Source organism: Trachymyrmex septentrionalis, unplaced genomic scaffold (genome assembly GCF_001594115.1).
Source record: "Trachymyrmex septentrionalis isolate Tsep2-gDNA-1 unplaced genomic scaffold, Tsep1.0 scaffold95, whole genome shotgun sequence".
Taxonomy (NCBI): Eukaryota; Metazoa; Arthropoda; class Insecta; order Hymenoptera; family Formicidae; genus Trachymyrmex; species Trachymyrmex septentrionalis.
In genome coordinates this window covers 35,356-57,438 of record NW_017306139.1, presented here as the reverse complement: position 1 = coordinate 57,438, position 22,083 = coordinate 35,356, and the positions used below count along the sequence as shown (strand labels likewise).

Sequence of the window (22,083 nt, the reverse complement as noted above, 5' to 3'; positions counted from 1 at the left end):
ACATGCGCGAATAATGATTGGCAGCATCAAAGAAACTAATTTGCATCTCCACCAACGTCCACATAACTCAATATACAATATGGAAACAATAAAACGTATCAATATTAAATCGCATTGTATGTATATACACGATGGAGATTAAAACAACACTTCAAAATGATTGAAATTCATTGAAAGTAAAATGATATAAATAACTATATGACATGATGACAAATATACGACACACTAAAATTTAAACTACGCGTTCGTTGTAATTATTAAAATTAATATATATTTTTTTTTAATTTAATTCTTTTTATTTACATAAATTATTTTTAACTGAATTAAAAGTACAAAGTAGTATTAAAATACAAAAATAATATTTTCATTATTTATAATGGAATTCAAATCGATCACCTTTAAGCGCGCGCGTAAAATCACGTATCGCATACCGAATTTTACACAACTAGATCAGAGAGACAATCTATCATCCCTGCCGATATTATTTTTTTACGATATCATATCTCTGATTTGACAGTGACAGTTCCAAACCGACACTCATCAACTTTTATTAATTCAATGCTATTGAAAGGCCACACTTTTTGTCACGTTGATTTTTTTCCATGAAAATATCGTGACGAAATATATATTTGTGTCCGATTTTCTATATGCACACAAAATAATATAGTACATTGTAATATCTGTTCCTTACATTATTTTATAATTCAGTTAAAATATAATAAAAAAATTTCAGATGTTAAGGCAGTAATAGAATTTAGAGAAATGAAAAAAGATATAATAATAAATAGAAAGATAAATAGAATGAATTCTCGCATGCAAATGAGCAAGGCAGACACCCGAAATTTGCAGCTTGAGATTTGGGACAATCGATATACACGAACGTCAGAGCGAGACATTATTCTCGGAATGAGAAAACATAACGGCGATAGGTCACGAGAGATTATGAAGGTGATGTGTGTGGCTTTTGCGAAACTAAACTAGTCCAACTTCGCAGACGGCTCAGGATTTACTATTTTAAGCGTTTGCTTATGCCACATACGGCGGCGGATTCTCCCAAAGTCTCTTGAAATTGCTCGCCGACGGGCATAAGCCTCGTTTGATGTGCGGATTAGAAGCGTTTGCATGAAGCATCGTATAAGAATAAGAACCCTCCAGCGCGCAAAAGTAGATTGACACAAGCCAGGACGTTGTATGAAGAGAGTACAAAACTTTGGCTTTACGCGGATAAATGCCAAACGTGCCCTACAATTTCTTACATTTTGACAACTTGAACTTTAACACACACAAACACACACACACACACACACACACACACACACACACACACACACACACGTACTGATCTTTTTCTCTTTACATAACTAAAGATTTCTTTTCAAATTATATATTTAAAAATTATGTGTTTAAAAATATTCAATAAATTATTCGTATATTCTACTTCAACACAAGTCATCGCAGCAAATCAATTTCTCACACATTCCATTTTAAAGTTAACTACCTATGTCAGAAAAATGTCAGTGCCAAGTACGATTTGAGAACATTCGGACACCAAAATTTATTTGTTATGCATCTATGGAATATAGTTATTCATAGGATCGCCAACAATTGCAGAATGAAACGTATGAGTCAGATAATGTAAATAAAGAGACTACAAATGTTTACTGTAACAATAATTGCGTTCAACAAAAAAAGCCGCTTTGCAACTATTGTAAAATTTTTTAATATAATTGGTCTTGCCCTTAGTTTATCACTGGATCAAAATATAATAATAAACCGATCATATTAAAGAATTTTACAACAGTTGTAAAGCTACTTTCTCTGCTGAACGCAACCATTAATTCTTTTTCAAATGAGCGATCAACTTTTTTAAATCAGTGAAATTTTCATATCTCTATAACTTTGAATGTAAAATTTATGTACAAATACACACACACACACACACACACACACACACGCACACACGCACACATATATATGTATTTGTACTTTACATCAATATTTGATTTCAATATTTTAATTATCATTGGAGATATTGCTGCAGAATATTTTAAATATGCAAAATATGACAATATATATTCAAAATATCCTATAAATAAAGATGCCGAAAAGAGATTTCGAAAAAATAATATTAGATTTTTAATAAACTCATACTACTCAAATATATTTTTAAAAAGGAGAAAATGTTACAATTTTTTTCTAACTGTATAAATATGCTGTGTATAAAAATATTAGAAAATATAACATAATAAAATATTGCTTCTTTTCTGGAACTAATTTAATATCTTTCGAGCTACTACAATGAAAAATTCATCGAACGCACATTTCCATGGTCGAGAAATAAGAGAGAAAGCACATCACGTTATAAAAACGAATATTTAAATACGTTAAAAGAAAATTAGCAGAAGTTTAGGAGGCATCGGAGCAGAGCGGCGGTAATAAAACGGTCAGGCTAACTTTTCAATCGTGCTCGTCGAGCGCGTTTGCTACGGCGTTTAATTAAAAATTTTCCGTCAGCCTTTTGCAAAATTGATATTTCACCCACGAAAAAATCGACACACCATCGCGGAATTCTCCCTTCGCCCTTTCCCTGATTATCTTTCTTTCTTTTTTCCGTTGGTTCACCGCCAATTCTTCTTTTTACGAAACTTGAACGCGCGAACAAAAGCGCGCGTACGCGGCTGATCTGAAATTTAAATCTCCTTTGTTCGCGAACATACGCGAATTGAAGATTTTAAATCACCATGTAAGCTAAGCTTTCGAAGGTTCGCAAAATTACTTTTCTTTATAAGAGAAGGAGAAGAAGAAAGAGAGAATGAATGACTGGCTGAGTAAGTGAGTGAATGAGTGAGTGAGTGAGTGAGTGAGAGAGAGAGAGAGAGAGAGAGAGAGAGAGAGAGGGAGAGAGAGATAAGAGAAGCTAAAACCGAGTGAGCCGATAACGAGGAATGTCGAGGGAGAGTTTGTGGGGATGTTTCACATCGTTTCGGCGGAGTGGCGATCGAACGTGACCACGGATAACATTGTTGTACGTGAGTTACCTAAAACAGGTTCGATATATAACCACAATGGTTCAAGAATTACAATTGTTTAATATTAGAATTATGAAAAGATTATAACAGCAGCCAAAATGTTTGATTTAGTTGTAGTTATTAATAAGTTTTTTAATTATTATTAGTAATGGAAATTGCGAGAGATATTATATTGGAAATATTATATCAAATTATATATGTTCATATGTATATCTTCAAATAAAATTTCCAATTATCACAATATAAAAATTGTTTAAGAATTTAGACTCTCTGAGTATATTGCAAACTCAAAATGTATTATATGCTTCGAAAGTTTTATATAAGCATATTATATTCCTTTATTTATAAAAATTTTTAAATGATTACATCTAACATAACATTCGAAATGTAAGTGCGACACGCACTTACATTACGCTATATAAGATAATTACAGCTACAAATTTTCCTATTAAAGTTGGGAAAGTTATATACTATCCTTTCAAAAACGTATTTGTAATGTGTCTTTCTTATGGATCACCGATTCACATATATATCGCATCTCAAAGGATATGATATGGGTCTTCGTAAGCCGCTTACTCGGGCAAAAATCTCCGCTTTACTTTAGCCTTTACTCGTTACTTCTCCATCTCGCCAGGCAATCACCACGTCTTTTCCCCATGAGCTTTTTAAAGCCATTATACCATCCCTTTACTCCTCTCGCGACTTCGCGAGCGAGCGAGACGAATTAAGTGCACGGAGAGATTTAGAGTCGAGAAGGGATTAGGTCTTTTCGTGGGAAGAATGAAGGCAAGTAGAAAAAAACGATGGTGCGACCGACAAGGTGAGATACGATTGCTTTTATAACCTTTAACGAAGTCGAAGTGACTCGATCGAGCCACGAAAGAACATTGAATACTTTAACATTCTGTACATACTAAATAGTATTATATATTCATCATTTCCTTCAACCTTTCGCTTACATTCATGAAATATTCGTAACCGCATTTAAATATATAATATTTCATGAAAGTTCAACATATAGGGTATTTCAGGACTTAACACTTGTTAACCACCTGCTAATGGCAAATTCCTGAAATTATATTGAGGCTAAAATTCTGGTATCAAAATGTCGAGACTATAATATAATAGTTTTTGAATTATAAAAGCTAAAAAATTAAAGCTAAAAAATTATACCGTCTAAAATTTGCGCATTCAGATATGGTGCAACGTCGCGAAGTGCTAAAAGTAAATGCTAATAGTTGTCTGTTAATATCGATATAAATATTATGTAAGCAAAAATAATATACTATTATTTCTCATTTTTGATATTTATTACGTTAAAAAAAATATTTGGATATTATGGTATTAAATTTTCGTCTCAAAATGACTTCGGGAATCTGTCATTAATAGGTTATACGTTAGATCTGTATGCATGCACAGAATTTAATATAGTAAAGCAAAATTAAGTATACTCGTATACCTACGTATAAGATAATTCTAAAATGCACTAATACAGTTTTAGAATTGGCGATGTAATATAAAAGATTATAAAATAATAAGATTAAAAACATAAAAATATATCAAATAAAAATATAAGTAATTTTAATCTTAATGCAGTTATTATAATTTGCGAAGCTTTATACTTCAATCTAATTCACGTAAATTTTTGAAGAAGAAATCTACCAAAGAGGAAAATAATGTTCTCTCTCTCTCTCTCTCTCTCTCTCTCTCTCTCTCTCTCATCTTCCCTCAAATATAAACGGTTAAAATGCTTCGTAAATAATTAATCCCCCGCGGATTAACTGCTGTGGATGCGAGACTTCACTTCAAGATGCAAACGAGAAAGTGGATAAACATGTTTCTAGCTCGGCCAGCTGCGCGAACGTTGATACGAACTACTTCCTCTTGAAAACCTCGGAGACTCTATATTAATTATTCATGAAAGCATAAATGAACCGAAACATTACAATCGGTAATTTAGCCTTTTTCAGTCGCCCGGGATTTAATTGTGTAATAAAGTGAGGCCCACATACATTACTGTAATTAATTATAGCGAACGAAAATACGACATTTCGTCTATTGTTATAAATATATTTATTAATATTTAGTCGAATCGTGATTTAATGGCTCTGAGAAGAATAACTTTAGACAACTTAATTAATATTTGTTATAAAAAAAAAATCTAAATACAAAGTCCTTTAGATAACAAAGAGTAATAATGTAATGTATAGAAAGTAAGAATAGAAACTATTTCTATATATTATATTGAATATAAATCCAGCTTAAATTTTAAAAATATTATGAGGAGTGTAATATCTTGTTTTCTCAAGTTTTGTATTTTAATTTTATATTGGATATATGGTAAAGATATGTTACTATCAATATATGATAGAAATATGCTACTATATAAGTAAGATATATCTTTATCAATAAAATCACATAATATTCGTCAAACTTGTTACTTATTTACATCGTGAACATTAAATTAATCGGCAATGCACATTCTGAGTATATTACATATTTGCAGCAGATTGTGCAAAACAGTATGCAATTCAGCAACGTCATCGCAAACACGCTCATCAAAATAATTTTCATGTCCTATGGCATTTAATTAAATGACCGATAGGATTGATATGAACATCGCGTTTAAATAAATAATTACACAGAGTTTGAGCATAATGAACCAACACCCAGTGCTTCACAGGATGTGCATTGCGATTAGAATTACAATGTCCCTCATGCATTTTAACTCGAATTAATTAGACAAAGATAAAGATAAAAGTTCAGTTATTTTTAATCAAATTTCAAAACAGTAAATTTAAACTGTTTTTAAACTTGATTAAAAATAACTGAGCTTTTATCTTTATTTTCGTCTAATTAATTCGAGAATCTGATTCAGATTGGTAAACCAAGATTTTTTGCCAATTAATAATTTAACTTAGTTCTCTTACTACAAGTATATTACATGATATTCAATCAAAATTCAAATTACAAAAATTGCGCTTCAATCTATAAAAATTAAATTCATTAAAAAATAAATTCATTAAAAAAATCTTTAAAAACATCAAGCTTTAAAAGTAATATATTAATTTGGCTGATTTTTCTTTAGACAACATCAAAATGATTAATAGAGCATAGGATAAATTTTAATCATATTGATTCGACAATATTAATATCAATAATTTAATTAGAATAGAAAAACAAAGTTAGGACCTTACCCGAATAGCCTGATATTATAGAAATATACGATTTCGAGAGTCGTGTAATTTGCCAATTCTGGTGCAGTCCAAAATATTCCATCGTGAACACAACCACAGTCGGCATTTGTGGTTTAAACTTTGCCGGCAAACCGAATCGGATCGTCTAAATCACCCTGATGAGAATAACAAGAGACACCGCCTCCGTCTTCCAAAAGTTACGAAACTGCAAGGATGAAGGCGAGCTTGGTTAAAGCGGCTTCGTCTAACGTTTAACTCACTAGCAATCAGCACTTGAATTAATTCCAAGACGATAGATAGAAAATTGATTATTCACCGAATATCTTTTATTTAGGTTCGCTTAACGAGTTTACTTTAGCAAATAATAAAAACCAAAGAAAAAGGTCGCGATGGAAGAAATTAGAAGATTTTTTACATATAAGAGAATATGCAAGGTTGAGAAAAGAATAGGAAATGCAACGCCGTTGCCGTTATCGTTGCTTCTTTTCCAGTATAGTTTAGCAGGTTTTTCTTTTTTAACAACGTTCAATACTAAATAAATTGTTTTATTTAGAAAATTTTAATTATATTAATAGTATATTAAAAAAGTATAATTTATAATTATAAATAAAATATTAATTTGTTCGTTTTTTTTTAATCACAAATTGTAATAGTGCAAGCTCAATAATGGTTTACGGTATTTTAATAAAACGTAGATATGCATGATCATTTCGCAGAATGCGTGTCACATAATTATATCAAATTTTGAAAATAAATTATAAACTGAGAAGCTACAATAATTATAATATAATATACGTGATATACAGGGTGTCCCGAAAGTTTTTGCCAATTTTTTTGCCACTTTTGTGTAGATAGAGCGGACTAAACTGAGTCGAAAAGTCCTCTACCATTTTGCAATTTTCGCAATAGTTAACAAGATAAATTACTAAAAATTGCTAAATATTGGTCTTGAATAATTTTTTACTCAAATACTATCAACTTTATAGAAAAGCAAGAGACAAAAATCATTTATTTTTTTTCTCATAAAGTTCTGAGAATTTTTTCAGAATTTTTTCAAAATTTTTTAATACCGTATTTCCTCATGTTGGTAAAAATAAGAAAATGCTGTGCTAAAAAATTCCGAAAAAATTCGTGAAATTCTATGAGAAGAAAATAAACAATTTTCAACTCTTGCAGTTTTTCTGTAAAATTGATAGTATTTGAGTAAAAAATTATTCAAGATCAATATTTGGCAATTTTTAGTAATTAATACTTTAACTAGTCCGCTCTATCTACACAAAAGCGATTGGCAAAAACTTTCGGGGCACCCTGTATGTACATATATGCAATTAATACATGTTGCAATAAACATCTTTGCCTCATGGGTATCGATTTGATTCGGAAACACAAACTAGCTGGTCTGATCAATCTCTATGAATTTAAACGGAGATTTTAATCATAAATGGAAAATGTTAGGTTAGTATAAACCATATCGTCACTACTATTGCGATTCGTTAAAGTTCTAGAATAGCGCAATCAGAGTTCGTGAGTTTAAGCGCTCTCCCCGAAGAGGCTTCGAAGCGATTAACCGACCAGGTGTCAGCGCACCGGAACTACCTACGGCAATACCATAAAAGCAATGTAGTTTGTATCGTTGCGATACAAGATGATTAAGCTTGCCCATTAATCCTTGCGATAAATATCCCGAATAACGTTTAAGAAATGCTATTGGAAATACAAAAATAAAGATATGTACAGGATGTACATAAAAACAATCAAATATTTAAAAAATTGTAATAATATTTGAATAATCAGAAAAATTATTTAAAAATCTATCTATAAAAAAATATATTGTACTTATTCCTTTATTACAGGCCTAATGTAATTAATATCACAAAAACTTACGCAAAGAACTTAATACTAGTTTCAGACTATCGCGCAACGATAACGCGGAACAAAGACGCGAATCGAGCGTTGCAAGTTGCATAATATATCTGCATCATCCACTCCTCCGACATGGCAAACTACTGTAGATGTACATCCCTAATTACGCGGAGATTAAACTCGAATTACGTAATCTAACAATACGCGGCAACTCGATAAGCCGTTATCGGGATGAGCGCGCTAAGGAAGCGCGCATCGAATTATCCGGGGATCCATTCAGGGGAAGAAATTACCCTCTCGAGGCTTCCGTGAAGGCGTATCTTCCTATATCGTTGTACGATATGTTAATCATTTTAACCCAGATATATAAAAGACTATCACCGTATCTTTCATGTGTCAATATTGCTTTATCATGTGAATATAATATATAGAGTGAATCTTATATAATATTAATATAAGATAAAAAGAGATAAAAAAAGAAATTGTTAAATTATTTATCGGATTTTGCTGAATAAATTTACTCGAAGTGCTGGAAGTAATATTAGAATAAAATCTGTATACTAAATGTTAACAGAAAACAAAGAAGGAAGGACAAAGGGGAAAGCTTGGGAAGCTTTACAGTTCAGACAAGCAATAACCTCACTTTTAACATGGAATATCTAATATTTTGTAAACAATACTTATAACATTAATTTATATGCTAATTATAACAAAGAGAAAAATTTTGTTTAGCGTCTAACAAACATAACAAAATCAATTTTGTTTAATGCGTCTTACATTTACGTCATTTCGAATGTATCAAATTTTTAATTAGAAATAATACGGTATAAAATACACGATAATATAATAATCAATAATGACGCGAGATTAAAAATTTTGCAGATTAAAAATTGCAGTATAATTTGTTAGACGTAATAGAATTTCAAATTAATCTCCTTTGTGTGACACGTCGCGTCGCGTCGTTGCGAATTCTCTCGTGCGGACGAGCTCGTCATTGCACAGGACACGCGTATCAGCCGGATATTCCCTCGCTATTCCGTTAGTCAAGGGACAGTCCATTAACAAAGATGAATTTCGCCAGTACGGGGTGCAGCCAGCTGAAATCTATCGGGTGTAACGATAGACGGCTTAACAATATTGCCCCGGCGACAGATTGTCACAGCGATTTTAACATTGTTAAGGGTAACGTGAAAACGAAGTTAAATGCTGCACCCTCTCTCTCCGCTCTCATCTCCGTTTACTGCCTATGTACTCTCGTTCCGGCTCGATGCCAATGCTCGGCGCAAGATGCGCTTAATTGCAGTCGCCCACCTTGCCGGAACATGAAACCCCGCTTAACATAATTTCCGTACTATGTAACACAATACCGCTCGACTTTCCGAGTACGAACATTTAATTAACCGTTGGTGTCTAATAGGAGACCTACGATAAAGCAGCGTGAGCACGTTTAATGGCATAATTATGCGATTATGATGGAGCCAATTAACGATCGAACTATGCTTTAACGTAGAGGCATCGAAACTTTAGCTATGGAATTCAACTCTATTTTTAAGAAATAAAAAATCATTTTGATCATTAAATATAAGGTTTATATTCGTGTCAAATTTACTTCAAAACAGACTATTGATAGAATCTTTCAGTTTAATGATAAGTATTGATATTTCAACATAGAGATAAGTGCAATCTTGTTAATATATGATACAAGATGTAAATCTTGTTCTTGTAATTTTATCATTGGTTTAATTAAACGTTAAACAATTTTAGCAGAAAACCTGCATTGCAAAATGATCAATTAAGTAAGAATTAATATCGTTTAATGTTATTAGTCGAGCTAATATATTCACTGCGAACTGCGTTTTTGGACAAAAACGGATGCCCGTAAAACGAATTTGCACATCCCGCGAGAATATCAGTTAGTTGCCGGGAATTGTAACGAATCATGCAGAGTGATGCGGTGCAATGGGCGATGGTATAAATTATCAGGCCCCTAGCTCGTTTGGTAATTTAACGGATAATCGCAGGGATTGCCGAATTGTGGCTCGAATTCGCGTGACGCGCATGAATAATGGGCTTGAAATTGCACGCCGGACCTACAATAATGGTATCAATAGCGTAACAAAGATATCTTTAACAAAGATATTATACGCTTCCCTGGAATATATTTCAACCGGTCCTTAATTATTACGCTCGCATATTTATGGATGTACATCTATTAAAATGGAACCAGCAAATTGGCGATATTTAAAATTTAATTTAATTTTAATTAATTAACGCGTGTGTTCATAAAAATTCAGTCGTATGTATAATTTTTTTAATTGTAAAAAAAAGAACTACTTAATGTTGTACAGTGAAACGCTTTTATCTATAATTTAAAATAAAAGTGAATGTATTAATTAAATTTTAACTTATTAACGCACGTTTAATCTTGGTTAATATTGGATAATAAGATTATACTTCGATATTAAATAGATTTTGGCGCTTTTAGTCAAAATTTTCGCACGTACTTGCCCTTTACGCATTAAAATAAAATTCGTGAGTCTCCCTAAAGGGATACGTTTCATTTATATAGTAGAATTTTGTCTCATTAAATCACTCACGCACTTGCAGAGAAATTAGACTGCGTATTTTGATTTCTTCTGTTCTACATATTAATTAGACGAACTAGACGTTCCGTTCTAGTACAATTTATGGAGAAATAACTGGATGTGCGTAAAGTGTTTTAATTAAAAATTTTTACAATGCACTACGTGGCGAGCTTAACCTATTAACACACACTCGAAATGGAAGCATTAAATTTGTAACTATCATAATGGACGGGTAGCTTACTGGTGTACATCGTAATCTCGTTCTCCACAATAGCGTCCAGCAAAAAGCCCATATTTAAAAGACTCGCGCGTGTATGGGTGTATATATTCGCATGAACTCGTCTAGTCACGTAACGGAATAACGGAAATTAAAATACTGCCCGCATGGAAGTCGTCGTGGAATACTACAGATATATTACGGTGTAATATTACGATAATCAGTTTTATTCAGTTCTCAAGTATTCCTTCAACACTTCAATCCAATGCCGCAATCTCCGTAGCCAAAATTATAACCGTGATTTAATTTCTACCATGCACTATTCGCGATTTAATCTTCAGCTCCAATAATTATTTTATAGGAAATAGAAGATATGCATATATAACATGAAATTCACAATTTAATTTAAACGGTTATCTTTATATTTATTATTATATCTAAATTAATTTAATCTTTTAAAGGTTTATAAAGAATAATTTAATATTACTACTTAAATTTGTAAAACGTTTTTTCTGTTTAAAAAATACCAAAAAGAAAATAGCTTATTTTTTATCTAATCTCTTCAAAAATTTCTTTTTTTTTATGAAAGATTAATTATTTAAATTCGAATTTTAATAACCGAATTTTTATATCGTTTGTATATAATCCGGTAATTATACTGTAAAATGAAACGAAACTTTGAAAAGAAAATTATGCAAAACAGAATTATTTTACAAAAGAGGTCAATTCCAGAAATTGTCAGATACCAATCGCTGAAATAAATGAGTGGTATCAAGGAGCGATATTGCGTACGTAATGAATATCATTGATCAAATATCAATTGATTAAATATCAATTTAAATATAACTACGACCAGAGTAATATAAAAATCTACTCTAGAAACATTATCAAACTCTCTTATCAAATGTCAGTGGAATCACTGTAACAAGATTCGTTTATAATATTATTTAATTTATTGCTAGAAAAATAAAATAAACTAAGTAAATAAAAAGAGTGTTAAAAAATTATTATTTATATTTCCACGGAAGAGAATCGCAATTAAAAAAAATATTAAAATGTATGTAAGAATAATAAGGTAATGTGATCAAAATACGTAATGTGCAAGAAGAAGTGCAATGTAAAATGGATCTCTCTTTCGACAACAAAGAAAGAAATATAAATTGAATAATAACAAAGTAGTAATAAAATAGAAAGAATAATAAAGAAATACAATAGATAAGCAATAAAGAAATGAAAATAGTTATATGTATCATCGCTTCGTAATGAAAAGCTAACAGTTCATTCGCGATATTGAAATATCGTTGGATATACGTGAATAAACGAACGTGACTGTCGACAGTGAGCGATTTTCGTTTTTCTTTGGAAAATACAGAGAAAAAGGGGGAAGAGACGGAATTACGAAAAATCAAAGAGAGAGAGAAAGGTGGTTTCATTATTATTGCAGACACGAGGATTATATTCATTCAACTTATATAATTAATACTAACTAATTCGAACGTCTTTTCCGCTGCTTTCATTATTTTTGTCATACATTCTTTAAAAAAATATAATATTTTACACATGAAATTATTCTTTCCATACGAATTTAGTTAACTACTAAAACAATGGTGAAGCTGGTATATAAAAGAATATCTGAGAAACTCTTTTAATGAAAAATAAACATAAAAGTTGTGTTTATAATGCTTCAGTTCCTTTGTTATATAATACAATTACAAAATGTAAAATTTTATGAGCAATAAAAAAAAGCGAGCTCTCTCAAAAATTAACTTTCAAAAATATTTATAGTCACATAGAAATCCACTTAGTGGACTTAATGGAATTAGTAATATTAGTTATCAATATATTAAAGTAATAAATTCATATTATCAAAACTGACAATGAAATTAAATAGTGATAACGCCAACAAAATATCATCAAAAGTAAAATAATAATTAATAAAAAATATAGAGATGCATCTCGTTAAAGATATCGAAGCTCAGCAAATTTATATAGCAAAAAAACGTAATTCGTATAAGTTCAAAATTCCGCAGAAAAACGTATGGAGACCTGTTGAACTCAACCAGATCGACTTAATAAAAATCTAAAAATTCTCTTACGGATCCATACTTATTTTTCGCTTATTTAACAACTTAAGAAAAGTAAAGGAAGTTATCTTTGCTATTATTCACTACTATTATAAATGTGAAAATGTCGAAAGAAAAGTATGAACCGATATTATGGATGTTTTCTGATATCGATGATCATCTCCATTACGAAGAAATTTCGTCGATTTTCTTGATATATCGAAATCTCTTGGAAGCGAAATATGAGAAGGATTTACATTGAGTAGGAGAATGGGATAAAACGTCAGAAGAACGGCGCGTTTTATCGACGCCATTTACGACGATACCTTTTGTCCAGCCTTTTCTACTATATCGCAGATTGCCGGTCTTTCTTCGATCGATCGAATCGTGCGCGAAGGGAAACTTCGTGGTTGCACTTTCCCATTTCCCAGCAATTTCCGGAATGGGACATGATCGATCGTAAAACTTTATCTCTCTCGGGCTCTCACTCTTTCTTCATTTTCCTCCATGTGTGTCATTCTCTTCGCAGCATTCTCGTTTCTTCACTAACGATTTGATTCACGTTCGAAGGTGAAGGTCAGAATGTCGTTTACGGTAAAGAGGAACACGAGTCATCGATTTTGCGATTATCGACAGGATAAAATTTCTAAAGTTGCACGATCGTTATAAATATATACAATACTGAGAAATTAGATCGCAGGAAAAACGCAGGAAAAAAGGACTTCTCTTCATCGAAGGAACGAGGTCATGGAAGAAGGCCGAAGTGGTAAAGTCGTTTAGTATTCTGGCGGTATCGTCTTTCAACGTAAAGGTACACCGATTAGCTCTGTGACGAACGAATCGGCGATCCATAAAGAACCGCGAACGAAATCGCCGACGTGCCGAAAATAAAAGGATATAAAGTAAACGTGACTGGCGTATCGCCGAATTTTCTGACCGATTTCTCAGTTAAATTGCTGAACATTTTTCAGAAATACAGCACGCGAAATAATAACTCGCAAAATGAAAAACGTGCCATTGACAGACAATCATTTTTTTAATTTTTGCAATATCGTTAACTATTTTACCTTTAATAAAATCCACAGAGAAGAAAACGTGATACAATATCATTATTTTCATCCTGTTACGAACTAATCCGATTAAATTCTTCGTATTCCTTAGAATACGAATGAAACGATGCAAAAATTGCAAAATAACAAGTAATAAACGATTACTCTAAAACATAGCGAGAGTAAAAAGAAGATAGAACATGAAGATTAATTAATCTCTTCTTCTCACGTAATAATTATATCTCGAGAGATAGAAAGAATGAAAATGCAATTTTCTAAATGTTAATATTTAATTCTTAATATTCTTCTGTCATATATCTCTATTAATTACAGTAACATTTTATTCCACAGTTATTAATATATTCTTTAGCGCGGTTTTTCAATGCTTTCGTATTCGAGGAAAATTCCATACAATCGAAACATTAAATAAACGCTTTGTCTGCTTAAAGTTAAACTTACCTATAGGTGATGAACGCGAACACCAGGGCCACCAGGGACAAGCTTCCTCCGAGAACGACGATGAGGCTGAGCACGCCGTCTTGGTCGAAGGAACTTGCGATTCCCGTGGAAACGCCATTAGCTATTCCGCCGGGTTGCGGAAAACCATGAATCGCGCCGGTATATAGCGTCTCCATGTCGCGCCGTTATACCAGCATCTGCAGAATAAATTCAATTTATCAAACGAATACAAATGAAAAATAAACATGAAGACAATTGGAAAGAAAAGGATAATTAATATGTAAGGGAAAAATATGGAGCACTGTCGCTTTTGAATTTTTAATTACCACATATCCTTAATTAAGGAAAACAATAGATAATGAAAAATAGGGAAATAGATTTAATTAACTGGAACTAATTAATACATGCGGCAGCGCAAATACTTTCACCATTTACCTGATTCCGATGAAACTAAATGAAGAACAAATTAATAATAAACGTTTACCGCGATCCGGGGAAACGTTTGTCGCAATATAGCGGCTTTCATCGTCGTAAATTTTAATTAGCAACAGAGACTATTAACTCTCGAGACGCGGATTTTGATAATTCAAAACGTTAGAGATATCAGAGATTACCGCACCCGAGGAAACAGTTTTGTGTAATATATTCGGGCTGCTGCACGTGTTGCTATTATATCTCTGGACGATATTAGAGAATTCGGTCCTGAGTAAATCTTGGACTAGCATTGCTAGAACGAGGACATTTTATATCGTATATTATATAATACTGTAATTTAATTTTCTTGTCATAAAGATAATGCAAAGCTTAATATGATTTCAATTATATTTAAATATAAAGAACATAATCATATCTGTCTCTACGAATTTTTTTAGTATTTAAGAAAATGGAAGGAAATAAAGTAAGCGCGAAATATTTTTTAATTATTTAAATATCATTGGCAAAATAATGACAACAACTCCGATATGCCAAACGCGTGTTAAACTTATTTTCAACTCACACATTTTGATTAAAAAATTGTAAAATCAATTATCTCCGAAATATGTTGTTTGTCTTATTTTGTTATTTCCCCATGTAACAATATCAAATTATTTATCAAAACTGTAAACCTCGATTTCAACTCATCCGATACGAGCTCCAACAACTGTCGGACTTGTTTCAATTTATTCCACTAGCACGCATTGACAAACACGCGAATCCTTTTTCAAAGAATATCATCGTAATTAAATCGAATATTTAAAAAAAAGATAATCAAATATACATATATTATGTATTTTATTTTGAAAATGACATAATCAAACGGTGTATTCAATACATAATTGATGCAGATAATTAATTAAATGTTTCTGTTTTTCGCGTATATACGTTTGATAACCATTTATTTACATAAACAAAATTGGATTTCATTATCTCAGTTCGACGTAAATAATTTTATAATTCATGCGAGCGTGAACCTTATTGCGGAAAACATGGACGTGCCGTGAAATCGTATACAAGATATATTGAATGGGGATGTTAGCCGATCAAATATAATTAACTTGTTAATTGTGAGCACAACATTTGCATTGTCAACTTCGGGTAACAATGTACGAGCAAAAGTTTTCCACGTCACGGCAAATCGATCAATCTTTCTCATGAACTGGTCAGCAAACGAGATTTTTAAATTAATAATAATACGTATGCTAATTTCCAAGTTGTTAGTTCAATCACGAAGTTTTAATTGAATCAACCATTTTAAAATCTTCAATTAATAATTTAAATTTTGCACAAACACAATGTAAACATGTTTTTATGTACTTTTTATACGTGTTTTTTATTTAGCCATCACCTAGACTCATTATAAATATTTCTTTCCCTTATAATCTGCATATACCAGTAGCAAATTAAAAATACTGTGGCACATTTATTATTAAATAAGTACTGATGTTATACTGACTAACATAATTTATTAATTTAGTTAAATTATTGATATAAAACCGATTTAATTAAATTATTAGATTATTAATATAAAATCGACACACTCTTACAAATATCAAAAAATGTTATTTGTTAAAATAATTAATTAGGTTATTTTAATAAAAATATTTACAATTTAAAATTCTTTATTTATTATTTAAATCATATATCCTCCATGCTTGTCACTTCATACTCTAACTGGGTGACAGGTGAGAAACTTTGCAAGTAACATGACTTTTATTTCTTCACGACAATACTCTTCACGCAATAACAATTCATCATCCATCTCGAGAATTTTCACAACACCTTCCTCTAGGAAAGCAAGCTGTATAACATTAACGGTGAAAAGGACTTCTAGCCTTTATCCGACATTCACCATGTAAAAGCATACGAAAGCCGTGCTTCTCTCGTTTGTATGAAATTCACTTTTGCACATAGTCACCTGTGTGTATAATTAATATTTGCATAATATTTTCCTTTATGAAATTTTCTTCAAAATTTTCCTTCTTCTTTCTATTCTTCAGATTTATATAGCGAGAATTCTTTTTGATTAAAAGATTAAAACTGATTAAATTCCCTTACATTAAAGAAAGCATAATTTATATTTATTTGATAATTTTATCTTCGTTTATTAATAGTAAAAGCATTATGGGATAATGTATTGGAGGGGAATGAAATATAGCATTTCGGAAGCCATCAAATGTCATATATATTGCAATGATGAACGCGATCTACGTGCAACCGACTGGAAGTGCGAAATGGGACATGTCACGTTAACTATTCCAATCAGCACTAGTTGACAACTGCGCGCTACGTAATAATGTTTAATGGCATTCGATGATAGTTCTGCATATCGATCGGTGACGATATTGGTTATCAATCGCTCAACCAAAACACAAAATACAATACGTAATAGATAATATTGAGCAACTGTTCTCAAGCTCCATCTGATGAATAATTCGCGCAAGTTAATATCCATTCACCGTTTTGTTCTAAGCTTCACTATACTCATCCTAAAAATTTTCCGCGATATTTTTGGACAGTCATAATATCTGTACTGCGCAAATTGCGATCAATGAGTTGACGACTGGTGCCAATTTATTAGAAGATTTACAGATAATTCGGCCTTATAACAAACTGACATGGAATGTCTTTTTATGTCCAGATATACATTGACTCAATATGTGTATTAAAAAATTATATTTTCAGTAAATATTACGATCAAGTAAAGCTCTTTTTAAAAGAAATTGCTTAAACTTTAACCAAAAATATTATAAGTACAATTATTACTGTATTATGATACCATTATTAATATATCAAAAAAAAGTTATTTGCGTAGAATTTCGTGTAATATTTCGTATGTACGAAAATCTTTTATAGGATACGTCTGCTATTAAAATATTATTTCAAAGCAAATAAAAATGTATTGACTTCCAATGTTTGTATTTTAAATACGTTAAATGCCAGTAAAACTTTTACTTTAATATAAGAGCATATGAATATGATCTATAAATATTCTATTCAATTTTCCTCGCTGCAACTACTTAAAAGTAATTGATTGCAATATATATATATATATATATATATATATATATATTGTTTTTATATTACATGTCTATCAATAAGTACTTTATATCATTACTCATTTAATTCATGCATATTTTGTTTTTATATCTTTTTACGATGCAACGTAAAGATCAGTCATCAACGATCGGTGTTCTGGCGAAAATAAATATTAGAATAAGTCAAATATAAGGGGAGAGTGATACAAAGCTTCTAGCAAGTGAAAATTGAGACAACTTTTACCTTTTGTCTCAATTTTTGCCTTCTAAAAGTTTCGTTTATATTTCTGTCATTTTTGCTTTAGTAGGCGTCTACAATATGCGGAGTATACACATATAAGTTTGATGTAAGAAAGTAACCTAATATACTTTTTGTGTAAGGAAAATATAGAAAAAAGTAAAAAGTATAGGCATAAGCGAAATAAATTAGTTTTATTTCTTATTTCAACTTCATCTCTTATACTCAACTCGCGCAATAAGATTTTGTTAGCTGGTGCTATAAATAAAATAAAAATTATCACAATTGCATACTTTTACTTTTTACACCAGACTCACTCCGTGTATTATAGTCGAGCACTTACATTTGATTTACTTACTCCGATTCATATGATTAAAGTTTGGAACGTTCGTGAAGCGAAAATTAAAAATAAGTCGATTCTGCCGATTTTTATTTTTCTCAAAATGTTGAAATGAAAACTAAGACTCCATTTTTATAATTAGGACCATCTTAAGTACAATCTTAAGATATCATGAGCTGAATTATCATAAATATATATTTATCTTAAAGCTTACTGTACTTAAGATAAAAATACTTGAAACGACTACATGTACGAGTAAAATTATAAAGATGTAAAGATGCTTAATGCTATATATTTTCTCACAATTATAAAATTGATTTTTATTGTTTATTACTTAAGACGATCTTAAGATAAGAACTGGTCCAGCGGTTTTTTCCAGACGAGTCAGACTTACTTTGCACTCTTGGCAGAGACGCGTCGACAAAATGGCAGGATCAACGGATCAACAGACAATTCCGTCGCTCATGTTTTAGTGACGATCCATGTGACGAGGCAGGAGCCACGTGATGGCACGAAACGGCCGCTTCGCGTGTTCCGGCGAGACCGGTACCGGCCGGCACGTTGAACGGGAAATGCTCACCCTGATCGTTATCACTCCTTGATATGACCGATGCTCTGTTGCACATTCGAATTCATCGCGTTTTTTTTCGCGCTTTTACCTCCGAGAGTCGTGGCGTTCCTTACGCCAACAAGTTCCGATGCACGTCGTCGGCCATGTCTGCAAAGATTTTGCAAAATGATAAAGTTGATAAGAAAACGGATCACTTTAGTGACTCTGTAACTTTATTTAATATGGCATCGATCGAGTTTGTAAGAATAACAGGTTGCGATATATCGTTCAATAAGGGTATACGTTCTGAAACATAACTAAGTTCACGTCACTATCAGAGTTTTAGGCTACATTCCAGAACGTCCTCTCTGAGAAAAATTTTACTCGATTTAATGTAGTATACGTTATGTGTACCAAATATTTCGAGTAAAATTTACCTCGGAGAGAAAATTTTGAAATTATATAAAGTTATGTTTTGGAACGCATCTCAGGTGGGAGGAATTATTTTCGTTGCGATCAAATTCAAATTATCAAAGTATCTATTTCGGTAAATAAAGCGAATGAGATATTAACAAGATCTATCGAGGTATTTGAAAAACTTGACGAGATTTTCGTATTTCTCGTTCGACAAGATCGAATGTTCGCTAACGAAAGACAAATTCACATTAATGCACGAGGTTTATTGTTAAATGCGGCTACATTCAAGCTAATGTATTCAATTTTATTTTCATATCAATAAATCGCACGAAAAGAGATGTAATGAGATTTTTACCGTGTCTTCCGTTTTATCGTCCTCCAGCAACTATCAAGATTCCCGACTCTTATCTTCGTTTATCAGTCATTCGCTACCTGTCGAAAGCGATCTGTCTTTCCGTAAATCGGAATCGCGCCTCGAGAAACGGCGTTGATCGACAGCTAACTCAACTCAACAGCACCGCGACACGGCGAGTGAAATAAAAACCGGACGACGGATTAATTCGCGGACGAATCAACCGGGATCAGTCGTACCATCGTCCGATAGATCGCGGACGGGAAACCCGGACACGAATGCGAACGCGACGGACCGCGGATCACGACTGCGAGGAACTCGTTCGCGCTCCGCGAACGCGCGCGCGGAACTGCGCCGCGCATGTACGCGCGCCGTACGGCGTGAAGTTTGCCCAATCTCTAGGGGAACCGAGAAATTCCGCTCGATTATGTACCGCGCTTGTCTTGAAAATTATTCATTTCTCTCGCGACGGTATAATTGAATTATTTCAAGAAATATATTAGGTAGTACGCTTACAAAAACATTACGGAGCACAGTCTAGAGATTGTTTCTTTCATTAATCCATGCCAAATCAACGATATTTTTTCATTGTTCTTAATTGATTTCTTCATTGAATGAAGATTTTAGTCCACCAAAAAATATATCGAATATGTTGATAGAAACTTTAGAGATATATCTTTTACTTAATTGTATTAATTTGCAAAAATAAAAAATTTGCAAAAAATACAGTGAATGCAAAAAGTGTTCTTATAAAGAAAATTTGTATTTAAAAAGTTTTATTAAGACTCTTATAAATTTAAAAAAGTTATATTATAAACTCTAGTACCAAGATAACGTCGTAATCACATCTTTAAAGTTAATAAGATGTCATTAAAACTTTATCTTGCTTGCTCAAGAAAAATTTAAATGGTATAATATAAAATATTTTGGCAATATTTTTTTTTAAGTTCTTGAACATATCCGGGTTTGCCTTCACAATCGGATTGAATATTTTCGTCATATCGGATTTGTGACAGATCTCGTACTGCAGTTACGGTGAATGAAAAAGAGAAAAACAAACGGATATGTTCAAAACAGGTCGCGTTTCAACGCTCGAAAAATCACGTAAAATTATATCGCAGATTTATAGCACGAAAAGTTTTTGAACACCACGTGGCGCAATGTGGCAATAACAATATTTCTTGCATGCAAAATAACTCATCGACAACATGTTGCAAATGAAAATCATAAGTATTCCTTCTCAACATTTCATATTAATTTAAATGGAATTTCACGACGCAACTTCAGATTAATTAATCCTTAAATCCAATAACCGAAGATATTTTTAATAATTTGAAAGTAAAGAATATAACTAATATTTTGTTAATATATTGTACACATAATATTATTTTCCAATAAAATAAATAATAGTTATAAAAAATAAATAGATAAATAAATAAAAAGTTCGTGTTTTTTAAAATAAATTTTGTTTTAAATAATTACTCAGTATAATAAAATTAGGAATCATTGATTGTATTTAAGCAATCAAATATGATGTACGTATTTATTGAATGAAATTCTACGAAAAAAATATTCAATGAGATTAAATAGATTTATCTTTTTAGTAATATTAATTAATATTAGTGTCATTCTTTTTTTAGCTTGAATTTAACTCAATAAATCAATAGATCGTTAACGAATTATGGAAGGAAATGTCTGCTTGTCATTCACAAGAACGGAAAATTTTTGGTTACTCGCTCATAAGCAACGAACCAAGATACTGTCATCGGACGAGGTGGACAATTATTGAGAGTTATGGTAATGGACGACCTAATTTCGGAAGGACAAAAGGACCATCCTCGTTCCGCCAGGACAATATGCCCGGCTGTAACAGAACTATTCAAAAAGATGAGTCTTTGAAGACTATCAACCCATTGATATCCATCCTTTGCACAAATAGAAATTAGATACTAGTTTCAATTAATATTGGCATTAATATTGGCATTAAAGTATAACTTCACTTTTTACGTCGTTTAGATAAACAATTATAAATTATTATATTGTAGAAATAAATTATTCATGTTTTTCTACAATATAATAATTTATGATTAATAACGTCTATACTAGAATAAAATAATCATTAATCTTAGTTGTATAAAGGGTCTCACATTAACAATACTCGAACTGTACAAGATTTATAGTCAATTCTGACACTCCAGTTGTAGCAGCG

At 31.7% G+C, this 22,083-nt stretch overlaps 1 protein-coding gene across 2 annotated transcripts in view; it reads right to left on the bottom strand.

Moving 5' to 3' along the window:
* The window catches only part of LOC108756136 (cadherin EGF LAG seven-pass G-type receptor 1-like), a 102,518-nt gene extending 82,350 nt beyond the window's left edge, over positions 1-20,168 (bottom strand). For both annotated transcript variants that reach the window (XM_018499730.1, XM_018499729.1), the window contains exons 1-3: positions 19,878-20,168; positions 18,950-19,273; positions 14,463-14,659 (exon numbers count right to left, since the gene is read on the bottom strand). In XM_018499730.1, the coding sequence (XP_018355232.1) occupies positions 14,463-14,638 (176 nt within the window). In that variant the 5' untranslated portion in view covers positions 14,639-14,659; positions 18,950-19,273; positions 19,878-20,168. The remainder of the gene's footprint in view (positions 1-14,462; positions 14,660-18,949; positions 19,274-19,877) is intronic.
* Positions 20,169-22,083: the final 1,915 nt, after the last annotated feature.